At 39.8% G+C, this 13,127-nt stretch overlaps 1 protein-coding gene across 1 annotated transcript in view; it reads left to right on the forward strand.

Moving 5' to 3' along the window:
• nlgn4xa (neuroligin 4 X-linked a) overlaps positions 1-13,127 on the forward strand; it is a 71,419-nt gene that overhangs the window by 30,500 nt on the left and 27,792 nt on the right. The window contains exon 4 of the mRNA XM_017426342.2: positions 10,996-11,181. Coding sequence (XP_017281831.1) covers positions 10,996-11,181 — 186 coding nt within the window. The remainder of the gene's footprint in view (positions 1-10,995; positions 11,182-13,127) is intronic.

Genomic DNA, 13,127 nt, shown 5'->3' on the forward strand with positions numbered 1-13,127 from the left:
GCCCGTATCAAAGGGCCCGGTACCTCATACTCCCGGAGCACTCCCTACAAGACTCCCCGAGGGACACGGTCGAACGCCTTCTCCAAGTCCACAAAACACATGTAGACTGGTTGGGCGAACTCCCATGCACCCTCAAGGACCCTGCTGAGGGTATAGAGCTGGTCCAGTGTTCCACGGCCAGGACAAAAACCACACTGCTCTTCCTGAATCTGAGGTTTGACTATCCAACAGACTCTCCTCTCCAGAACCCCCGAATAGAACTTACCAGGGAGGCTTAAGAGTGTGATCCCTCTGTAGTTGGAACACACTTGTGACACATAATATAAATTATCAAAATGCTACAAGGGCTATGCTGCCTAAAATAAATTACCATAAATGCTAGAAATGCTGAGCCACTTAAAATGAAATGCTGTAATGCTGTAAATGTGAGAAAAGCTGCATTGCTTAAAATGAATCACTGTAAATTTAAGAAAAGTGACACAACCCCAAAAGGAACTGTAAATATAGAAAGAAAAATTTTAATAAAATATTTTTTTTTTAATTTCATTTAACATGATCTGGGTCCAAGTAAGCCTTCTATTGTGTCTGGATACAGATAATGATCTGCCATTTGGGAACATTTAAACTGTTCTTTTTCCACAGGAGAATTTTGGGTTAAGAGTTTTCTTTTTTCTGTTTGCGAGAGAGTGGCAGATCTAAGCTGCTTTGGTTATGGCCTGTGAAAATCTGATCTTATGTAATGGTGGGGTATTCCAGCAATGACCACCAGCATGAATCAAGCTGCTTACACAGAGGCAGGGGTCTGATTTGCATGATATCTGTGAGGCAGAGCGCTCCCTTTATGCCAAGCTGATTAAAGAATAATGTCACACAACAACTTCAGGGCTCAAAAAATAATAATACGAAGAGGAAGAGTGAGATAGCAAAACGATACAGGCTGATGCTACTTTGATGTTCTGAAGACACAAGTGTGGAGGCGGTGGCTGCTGCTCCTCTCCTAATTACCCCATGTGAATCCTAATGAGTGTGCACGAAGATGAGCCTCCTCCTGCACATCACATCATCTCCATCACACAGACTCTTTAGAATTCATATCTTGACTTTCATGCATACACGCTTATTGGTTCTGCTTTGTGTAGGTTTTATTATGTTTCTCAATACTGGAATAAAATAATCAGTTCTTAGCTACAGCCAATGATAATTTCCTAAAAGCTTCATTAAAATCTGTCTAGTGGTTCATGAGATATTTTGCTAACGGTTAGTGCTCATATTATTTGATGGAATGACTCTCAGGTACTATCATATCAAACGTATCTCTATCTCTAAATTTGATTGAGTTAGGGCTGTTAGCACATATATGGATTATTACATAGAATGTCTTCACTAACTGTACATTGAGCTGTGGGACACAACAGGACCGGACGACTGGAATCAGCTTTAGGCCTCTCGGAACTTCTTAGATGCTGAAAAAATAGCTTTGTGGCTGCATAGAAACCATGAAACCTGACTAACAACATGTCTGATGTGATCTTACCTCCTGCAAATGTTGGGGGTCTCACTTTCCTTAATTTTATATACACACGCACACTAGAGGATGACACGGGAGTGGATTTAGTTCTTTTGACCTGCTTTAGTAGGCTCTCTGAAATAAAACTACATAATGGCAGTTAATGTACTATGTTTTGCTATTGTTTGGGGTTTTTTTCTTTTTTTTTTTTGGTTGGTTCCCGCTCCCGTCTGCTCCTGTTAAGTTTTTATCCTGTACCGTACCAATCACGTGATTAACAGTAAAGTTGACTCCCATCCCACAGGAATCCTGCGGGAATTCCGTGACCCGTGGGATTCCCGAGAAAATGTCAGCCTCTAACGCATGCACACACACACAACCCCCCTCCCCCCCGCCCAAAAAAAAATACCCCCAACTCTCCTAATGGTTTTACATGGGAAATATCCACTTCACTTCAAGCTTGACCAGAGGCCTACGAGCTTGGACATTCTGCACAATTTCTTAGCTGTTCATAGGACTGTTCTGAACATAGATCTCTAAGTTTGATCCTAGGATCTGTTGGAGCCAGTTAGAGAGTTACAGCGTTGAGTACCTTGATGACTACTGCATACCTGCCAACATTTAAAAATTGAAAAAAAGGATAGGTGCGCGTGAGAGCGAGCGCGAACGGCACGAAGCGTAGCCAGGGGTGTCCCGGGAAAATTTTTTAAAACAGCAGTTGAAAAGTGCTATTTCCTGCATTTTGGAGCTAGAATTTGGACTGGACTTACTACATGTAAGTCCAGACATTGCATGGTGATGTTTGTTAAAATAGACCAACATGATGAGCATAAAAAACACCTCAATATATCACCAAATATCCATACTGTATGCATGCTAAGTTTCATATTTCTTTTCTGTGTGCACTTACTTTCTGTTTGATCCTAACAAAATCACTCTTCCATGGCAAAAACCACGATAGTTTCACTTTTTAAGAAGTTTTCTATTCACTCTGCTCACTCAGCCGAAAATCAATAATGGCGGCTATGCAGGCACATTATTGAGCCTCATTAATATTCATGAGGCACTCAGCCCAGGCAATGTGCTGCCGCCTGGTGGAGATATTGGTGTTAACAAAAACAAAAAAGTTTGACAGCTGTCAAAATCGGGATATTTAGCTATCCCGCAGCCCCTAAGGCGGGATGCGGGTCAGGGGGGCTGAAAATCGGGACTATCCCGCCCAAATCGGGTGAGTTGGCAGGTATGCTACTAGTACCACTGAGGTTTTCACTGGCCACACCTTCTCTATTTCCTCTTTCAGTCTTTGGTATTTTTGCAGCTTCTCATGCTCCATCGTCATGAGTTACAGTCACTTGGTACTGCTATATCCAACACCACTGCTTTCTTATGTATCTTGTCAACCACCACGATGTCCGGTTGGTCTGCCATCACATGTTTGTCAGTCTGGATCTGAAATTTCTATAGTATTTTTAGCCTTGCCGTTCTCAGGGTTTCCACCAGTGTATTAAAAGCCTGGAGGGCCGCCAGTCTAAGCTCCACTTGTTTATTGTAAAATACGTAATTTGTTAGACAAGTTTTTTTTCCACACACCCCCAACACTGCTACCTTTCTCTACCGCTTTACACGGTAACACCTACTACAACATACAACATGTCACAAAGAAAGTGTTAAAAGACGGACTCCTTTTTTTTCGAAGTCAGAGGAGATTATGAAGCACCAAAGTGGACAAAAGCTCTACATATAGACCTGCGCGTGAGACGAATGAGCTGCATGCGACCCTCATTCCTGTTAGTCACAGTCACCTGTGATCTTGACCTTTGATCTTAACTTTTGACTAGAACAGCACAAACATTTAATCACATATTAGAAGGCAGATTGTTCCAAAGTTTGAGAGAACTGGACTTTTCTGAGCTTCAGCCTAGTTTTCAGGATGACCAAAAGCAGCTGATCAGATGATCTTAGGAAGGAACATAAGGCTAAAGCAAGTCAGAGTATTATGACTTTTAAAATCAGTTCTGAGATGCAAAGAGAGCCACTAGATTGAGGACGGGACTGCTACAGTTTTGTTCATATTAGCTTGTGTGTTGCTCATTCTACCTCATGTTCCGCTTGGTTTAACTTTACCAATTCAGTTAACAATTCTTTCTTCTACAAGTTTCAACAGTCATTCAGCACTCAGCATTCACAGAAAATGCTGAACTGAGATCACATATATTTGAGAATCAAGATCATTTTTTGGTTTGTAGGAAATGTGTTTTGGACATGTTGTGTTAGCAGGAAGATGAGCATTCTTAGCTGACTGGTCACATGTGTCTGGCAGATCTGTGGGGGGAGACTGATCAGACCCTGATGGATTTAATAGTCAGGATTTCTGAGGACAGATGGTGTGTGGTGAGGTGATGGTTGTAGGTTGTAATGTGCGTGTGAGTGTGTGTGTGTGGGGGGGGGGTGGGAGGGCTGTAAGGGCAGCTGATGAATGCCTTGTGACCCAGATGAAGCCTGAATACTGATGTGTGTCCACTGTTTCGAGCTCCACTTACAGTTCTGAATGTACACATGCATTATAAAAAAAAATCTGCCAGATGTCCCTCTCCTCTTCTCCTCATCCCTGCCTGTCCTATCCCTGCACCTCACTGTACTTATTGGATTTACCATAGACAAGCTTCAGACTTGTGACTGCTGTGTCACTGATATAAAATCTTCCTGGCAGGGGGATCCAGGGAGGGACCGAGCACAGCTTAGTACGCTCATTCACAACATAAAATTTCTTTTTTTTTTCTTTTATGGCTACCATTTTTCTAAGTGACAGATGTAGCATCAGTGTCAGTCCCACTTCTGATACCAAATGTAAGGTTTGAGGACAAAGTCAAAACCTCTTGGGCCTAAAAATTGAAAATGGCAGGAACAGAGAAAAAAAATCAAACTGGATCCAAAGTTGCAGAGCTCTGATTTTATATATACACATATTTTTTTTTTAAAAAGGATTGTTCTTACATTGTAACAGTAAGACATGCATTTCCCCTTTCCTCAACCACCAACCAGAGAGAAAGAGTGTTTTAAAACACCATCTTTTAAAGCATTACAGCCTGTACCACTACTAATCAAGAGGGGTGAAGACAAAGCGTACACTTTCTATGTAAACATACACATACACACTTAACTAAATTAAATTTCTAGAAAGAAAATAAACATTTATATATTTGCATTCAACTTTAACAAGTTTAGTTTAAAGTTAAACATCAGTCTAATCTAGGGGTGTCCAATCCTGGTCCTGGAGAGCCACTATCCTGCATGTTTTCCTTGTTTCTCTGCTCCAACACACCTGATTCAGAGGTTAAATCACCTCTTCATGTTCTGCAGAAGCCCGTTAATCACCCATTGATTCAAATCAGGTGTGTTGGAGCAGAGAAACAAGGAAAACGTGCAGGATAGTGGCCCTCGAGGACCAGGATTGGACACCCCTGGTCTAAACCCTAACACAATCCAAGCCATCTTCCCTTCCTCTCAGTCAATGTAGGTTTTCCCAGTGAGGCTGATTGAAAACACCAGTTCCTTGTCAGCACTGCTCATGAGCGTGCTTCCATGGCAACACATGACAAGAAGGCCTCAAAGAGAAGGAGAGTGATGAGAAAACAAAATCTTAAAGTTAAATAAATAAACCGATCAACCAGGTTTAAACCTTCCCAAGTAAATCAACACAAATAACAAAAAATAAATTTATGAATTAAATTATTTAGTGCATAGAAAATACATAAACACAGCACCTGTTTGTGAGGCGGTAAATCCCTCACAGACATAAAGAAATTGCAACCGAACAAAACATGACATAAGGACAATACAACATAAAAACATTATGACATAAGGTCATATGACAAACAGAATGTGACTAAAACACAACATGACATAACAAGAAGACAAGTAAAAGACTACATGACAAAGAAAATATAGCCTGAAGACAACATGACATACAGACAAAATGATTTAACAAATATGTGATCACTTGTTCCTTGTAGCATGTTTGAGGCTTTGTGAACTTTTAGTAGTAAAGTTTGTGAGTTTTCTCTTTATTTCATTTACAACTGCCACAACAAACCCAATACAAGATGGCTATACCTCAGTAAATTGGACAGATATTGAACATTGTAGTAGTAGCTGAGTCAATCAAAACACAGTCTTCAAGTCGAAACATATCTTTCAAGATTATGCAAGATAATGTATGAGATTGTGCCTAATGTTATTTCCAAGATTTTACCAAAACATACAACTTAATCATTTCTCAACATAAAACTAAAATTCCTTCAAGGAATTCTAGGCCTTTAATTGTGTATGTTTATGGCATTTAGATGTGTCAAGTGCACTCTTCCTTTACTGAATATTGTATTTTGGGAATGTGCTCCTTTCCATGTGCCCTCACTCCATCCTTCATCAGAGATATGCCACGGTTGGCTAGGTTTATAAACAAATTTGGAAAATGAAGAGGTGACTGAGGTCTCCAGTCAACTCAGCCATATAATAACGGGGAAATGAGCTGGAGTAGTTGTGATGATGGCCACAGACACAGAGAAGAAATAAGTGATGCAAAATACAGCCTGTGGGGTTGTTTTTCTGTTTTTAGGTTCTGTTTTTGCTATCTTTTGAGTGTGAGATTTGTCAGAACCTCTTTGTCCTGCCTGTCAGTCTCAGTGTGTGCAGGAGTTTTGTAAATCACATGGCAGCTTGATGAAGATAAGGGTTTGATGATGTGGGTGTTAGGGGCTGAAGTTCTCTTGCCACCACAGATGGAAGATCTAAGTAGCCCTGATCTAATCTGACACATAGTCTGAAAACTCTACTGGCTTTAACAAAGGTAAAAATACTCAGGAAGTGCAAGTGATATTTGGAGCGTCTTGGTGCAGAACACAATAAAAATGGGCAATTATGAGCAAACTGCCTTGCAAGGGGGAAGTACTTGCAAGCCCCCTTCACAGAGTGCTACTCGAAGGTCCCACCAGATTCAGACCTCTGATGGCTGTGACAACAGCCACGCCACAGCTCTGAGCCCTGGAAGACAGAGAAGGATGCTTCCCCAGAGGTAAGCAGGTTTAAGACACTGAGAACAACAGGGGTCCAGCTGGACACACTTACCTCCTATACAACACAGTGAGCACAATTTACAGTAACACCAACAAGAAAACAGCCAAAGAATAAGAAATCAAGAAAAAAGTACAAATGGACTAACAGCATGCCATCCATCCATCTTCTTCCACTTATCCGGGGTCGGGTCGCGGGGGTAGCAGCCTAAGTAGGGAGCCCCAGACTTCCCTCTCCCCAGCCACTTGGGCCACCTGAGCTCATGCCACGCCATGGACGGCGCCCTGGCCATCCACCTGAGCTCATGCCACGTCGTGGCTGGTTCCCTGGACGTCCACCCAAACTTTGATTTCTTAATTTTTGTTTGGGTTTTTATGTTCCCCTGGCCTTTTGCCTAGCCGGCTTTTTGTTGATTTTGTGCCCTCCATCCATTCTTTTTGTCCCCCACACCACCACCCTCCCATCCTAGGTTTTTGTTTTGATTTTATGGACGTCTGGAGCCGCCCCTTAAGAGGGGAGTCCTGTCAGGACATAGGTTTTTATTGTTTTTTTTATTGTTTTCATGTTTTGTCTTTGTTTGGTGAGAAGAGAAGAGGGTCGAAGTCACAGTGGTAGTTATTTACAGGTGGTTGGTCTCCAGGTAAGTTGGTTCTGGACTGTAATCGGGGCAGATAGGCCTCAGTGCAGATTGGATTGGATTGGAAGCTCCAGGAGGCAGGTACTCTGAGCATACACAGGACACATACACAGGTAATCAGAACTCACTAGTGGCCAAGATGCATTACTAGAGGTAAGCAATGCTTCAGCGCTGATCTGATCCCCCACACAGCCTTAAGAACCCAGAGCACTGATGAGCTTGAACTGCTGCAGCTGGCAATGATTAGGTTGCCAACCAATCAGGAACAGGAAGGAGCAAAACAGGAAGCAAAATGGCAGAATGCCACAAAAGTGTTTTTGGAGTTCTTGATCAGTAACCAGTCAAGCTGTGGTAGACAAATATGACAGAAGATTATATTATATGTTCATCGCAAAAATCTCTGGAGCTCGTAATTAAAACAAAATTAGTCATAAATCCTGCTTGTCCTATCTGTTTAGCTTTTTGTAATTATGGTATCATGATGCTGAAATGATAAAAGTTAATTCTCTTTTTCAGATTAGGAAAAGATATGACTTTAATGCTCCTCAGCTGACACAGAAAAGAAAGATTACAAAAATGATTTTTCTAAAATAATAGAAAAGTTTTAAATGTAAAGACTGATATGTTGATGTGTGTTACTCTGACAAATGCTCATTCCCTAAAAACACTGATTCTGTTGTATTACTGAACCCAGATCTTATAAAGCCTACTCTGTGCTGACACCTAATGTTGGGACTCTCTAAAAACCCAATCACAGCTGTTCTCAGGAAGGTTCAGAGGTTGACAATAACAGCGTTCCATTTCCAAGCAGACAAGAAGAAGCAGAGGCATCTGGGGCCCCTCACCCTTAGAAGAGCCCTTTTTTTATGTCAGTTGCTCTACGGTAAATGGTTTAATTGCAATTTAAGTTTAGATTATGCACAGTTAAAGTCAAAATCCACAATGAAAGGTGAGAAGAAGCTCATAGTATGTAAATAAAGAAAATGATGTTTTCATAAAAAGCAGTTGTAGAACAGTTTGCTAAGTCTCTTCCACACACAATAATGACCCTACAGGCTCTCCACGACCTGCACAATCTTTCAGAGTATGGCTGGAACACAATAAATATGGACGTTTTTATACATGATATAGCATAAACATTTTAGAATTAAAATGATATATTACATTTTATTTTTACAGAACAGGTACAGATTAAATCCCTCACACTAGAACTGGTTCAGGATTGTTGTCTGACAGAGAAGTTGATGACCTTAATTCACTTGTCAGTGTTTCCTGTCAGCCATGTTTTGTTGAGTTGCTGCTCTATATAATGCTGTTGGAATCAATCAGAGAAGCTTTTCAATCCGTGTCCTGCTTTAGTGCTGTTAAAACCTTGTGGCTCTCTGCTCTCTCTGCTTTGTCATGACTGACCTACATTAAGCTCCCTGCCAATGAAAGCAGCATTTTCTCAGAAAGGGAGAAGGGAGGGAGGGATTTAATGCTTTACCACCACCCACACCCACAAGCAGAGAATATTGCTGCTGAGAAGGAGGAAGATAGTGGGTTTCCACTGGGCTCTGAAGGTACTGACAGCATCACAGCAAAAATCTAGAGAAAATGCCTAGCTAAAAGTAACAATAGGCTAGCTAAAAGGAGCAAAAAGCTTCCATGAGGCTAAAATTATTAAATGGTTTGTTCAAACTATCAAAAAGCTACATAGAAGCTAAAATTTGAAAAACGGTAGCTTAATGCAAAAAATAGGTAAACAGTGGCTAAAAAGTGATGAAAAACAAACAATGATTACAGCAAACAGCGAGCGCAAACCTCTGCAGAGGCAATAGGGTGATTAAAAAGACAGGGATGGACCATCACTTCCGAAAACTTAACCTTCTCGGCACAGCTAATAATGCTATTGAAGGAATTCAAGATATATTTCTATGGGGAAAATATTTGTAAATAAAGTTGGGAATTTTGAAAAGTACAGTTACAAAAAACAATTTCCTGAATAAGCTGAATGTTTGGATATATGAATGACTAGAATAACCACAAAGTACGCAGAAAAATGGGACTAAAATTGTGTGAATGCAAACTCAGCATTCACAAACTTTGAAAAAAAGGTTATTCAGAATCTCATTAGCAATATAGTATTATTATAAGATATCACGCAAACCTGTTTTTTTACTGGGTACTTTACAGGTACATAACTGGTACATAATGGGTACAAAGTTATGTACAAAAAGCTAAAAAGGCATGTCTGACCACAGACCAAGCATGTAGATCAATTTCTTAGTTTTTACTTGAAATTATTCCAAAACTTATACATTTTCACTGATTGAAGCTAATTAAAGAATTCCACAAAAAGGACTAAAATTTAATTTCTTATTTTATTGTCAAATTAACTATATATATATATATATATATAAATACTTTTATGTTTAATTTCAGTTACTAATTGTTTTACATAAGGAATTTAGACTTAGTCTATTTCTATAATCAGATAGTCACAATATACTCCTTTAATACAACAATAAAGGCATATTTTACCAATACAAACCACTGCCTTTTGTTTTTTTCAGTTTTATGTTTTATATATACATTTTTGCTCTTATATATTTGTTATTTGAAGCAGTTTTCTGTGATGTTTCTTTAAGCTGTAGAACGTTTCGTGTTCAGTCTATTTCAGGCATATGGTGCTTTGACTAACACACTGAGAAGTGCCTAACAGGTATTCTTTTGTCTTTGGATTCTTTACGGTGAGATAAAATGAAATGGGCAACTGGGTGGGGGGGGTTGTAAGGCAGTAGAGACGAGGAAGCAGTGTCAGGGCGCACGGTTATCCTACAAGGTCTATGAGGACATGTAATTCCTCCTCCACCTCTTCCCTTCATCCTGTTACCAGCATCCCCTCCACATAACCAGTTCAACAAACCACTTTCACTCTGTATCAAAGAGCCACATGTACCATTTCTCTTTTACCCCCCTTCTTTCTTACCAAGACCAATTTATCATATCCATTTCCTTGGACTGAGCTGGCAGCTTACTGGCTGCTGCTGCCGGGCTTGGCAAGGAGGCACAGGAGCCTCATTGGCACAGTTTAGAAGCCATTAAGTGGTTAAGGAACACTTGCTAATTTATGAACAAGTTTTGGAATATGGAACTAGTCAGTTTGGATAATATGCTTCTTTTGGTGCCAGAGGTACATCCAATCAAAAGGCTTTAAGAGTGTAATGGTATATGCAGTGGATGAGATTTACCCCGAGACGCTGAAGGTTCTAGATGTTGTGGAGCTGTCATAGCTGACACGTTTCTTCAGTGTTGCACAGAGGATTGGAAACAAAGGCTATGAAGTGACAAACCAGGGTAGCAACCCCCCTTTTTTTAAAAAAACAAAAAGTTTACTCCAGGGTGTAATCTCATTATCTGGGAGAAGTTCAAGTTATTTCCTGTACTATTATCACTTAAACAAATTGACAGAAATCTTTGAAAATTTGATTAAAAGCGTAGAATTTAAAAATAGAAATTTTGTACTTCCAATGCACAAAAATTCAGTAACTCCCTGGACTTTCTGTTTACCCATTTTGTCATTGTTGCAGTTTTTTATGGGTATCATTAAAATGTTTGTGTCTAGTCTGGTGTTTATATCTCATTCATGTTCATTCTCAGATATAATCTGGACACAATACCTTTTCAAGGTGCTTCAAATCAAAGAAATTTTGTGAAACTATCACTCTGTACCGAAAACAGTTCAAAAGTAAAATTCCCATCTTTGTTTTTTTTTTCCTCTCTGATATTTTCACTCCAGGTTTTCTAAGTACAGGAGACCAGGCAGCCAAGGGGAATTATGGTCTCCTGGATCAGATCCAGGCTCTCAGGTGGATCAAAGAGAATATCCAGGCCTTTAAAGGAGACCCAAAGAGAGTGACCATATTTGGTTCTGGTGCCGGAGCGTCATGTGTCAGCCTGCTCACTCTCTCACATTACTCAGAAGGTAGGTCTTCCTGCTCATGATCAGAGCGTGGTGTCAAATTCTATCTTTATGTTTGAAATAAAAACTGAGGTTTTTAAAGTCTCCAGTTTTTTTCTGCCTGAATAAAAGAAAAAATGTCATTTTCTGTGAAAATATCATGACTTTGCTGAGATTTGCTGAACTGAAACTAAAACAGAGTTGTTAAAGAGCAAAATGCTAGCTAAAAGTAAAAAGTAGCAGAACACGAGTTAAAAGTAGTGGAACACTAACTAAAAGCAATCTGTGGCAAAAGGATAGTTAAAGCTAAAATTAGTAAAAGGCTGCCAGAAAGCTAAAAGTAGCAAAAAGTCACGCTGCGGATTTGATGCACATTTATATCATTATTAATTCAAACTCTGAGGGTTCTGACTTTGGGACAGTGACACTTAGCAGTTCCAAACCAACATTTGTCAAGTCGAACAGCGCCAATCAGTGTGTCCGAACCCCGACCTGCTGATTGCCGGGCCGGGACACTGGCAATCAGTGGGTCTAAATCCGAAAAGTGTCCAGACAGCCACCAGGTATTTTTTTTTTCAACTTTTCTTCTCTTTTATTAACATAGTTCTAATGTTAGTTTAGACAAACCTGCCGTGACTTTAACTGAGACGTGTTTCTGGGACAGGTGAGCTGTTCAAACTATAACTTTCTTTGGCAATATCACAAAAACATTGCCATCAAAAATAAAATGAAGCCATATAGCTCTGTTCTTTGTGAGTGGGAAAACATGCACTTGTTATATAGTGCAGCCAACAACAAAACATTTTCCTTTTCCAGCAGACGGTCTTCTTATAATGAAGTGGGTGGAGCTCCACTTGGGTTGCTAGGTGAGGGGCGGGAACTGGCTTGGGGTTGATAGGTAATGGGGATTGTGATGCAACAGTTCTGAGGTTTTGGAAACTGGTTGTTTTTCAGACACCAGAAAACACTTACTGGTGTCTGGGGGTGGTGAGAGGAGGATCCAAGCAGAGAGGAAGAGAGGAGAGGCGATAACCTCATGTAACCAACTAGTGTAACTTACAAATAGATAAGTTGAGAAACTTTAGATTTCAATGTTGAAGCTACAGTTAGTCTATCTTTCTAAGTTCAAAAAGGAGGATAATAAGCACAACAACCATATTATCAAGAATGAACAGATTATTTAATACAACTTAAAACAGAATGTCACTGTACAGTTTTTTTTCCTCTCTTTTCTTTTTTCCAACATAAAGTGTCCACCGTTTTTTATATCAGGCAGTGTATTTCCTTCGGTTCAGATTCCTTATAGTTCAGTTCGTCCTTTAGAAGTTTTGTTTTCTTTTGTTCAGTAATTTAAGTCAGTCAGTCAAGTCTTTGTAAAATGGCCATGTGTTTCTTTGGATCCAAAAAAAAATCTTATCTTATCCAGTGCAAAGTAGGCAGCGGTTCCAGCAGTCCCAGGTCTTGGGTTGAAACCTGGAGTTCAGCAATCCAATCCAGGCCTGCGATGCTATGCAGCTGGACAGTCTTCAAAGTTGAATGGGGTTCTAAAAAAACCAACCTGCATATATATAGAACTTAATTAACTATTAAGTTTCAAAAGTATGCAGGAAGCAATAAATTCCATTTATCACAAAAATAATATTCAACTAATGGCAAGCTTGCAAAACAAACGTATCACACTGTATCCGACCTCTTAGTTTATACATAAAAAATGCAATACAGTGAAAATCATCATTTTAATCTCACACGTTTCCCCGATTGGTTTTATTTACGTTTCTCTGTCCTTCCTTGTCGGAATATATGAGCAGTAATGCCTGTGACGCCAGTTAGCATTAGCTTAATTTCGGTTGCAAAACACGTTACAACACTCACCAGAGAAAATTCACAGTAAAAATGTGTTTTACTGCCAGAGATCAGGTCACGGATCTTCTTTTCTCTTAACCGTTACCGGAATTAATCAAGAATTTATC

This window comes from Kryptolebias marmoratus, linkage group LG1 (genome assembly GCF_001649575.2).
Source record: "Kryptolebias marmoratus isolate JLee-2015 linkage group LG1, ASM164957v2, whole genome shotgun sequence".
NCBI classification, from domain to species: Eukaryota; Metazoa; Chordata; class Actinopteri; order Cyprinodontiformes; family Rivulidae; genus Kryptolebias; species Kryptolebias marmoratus.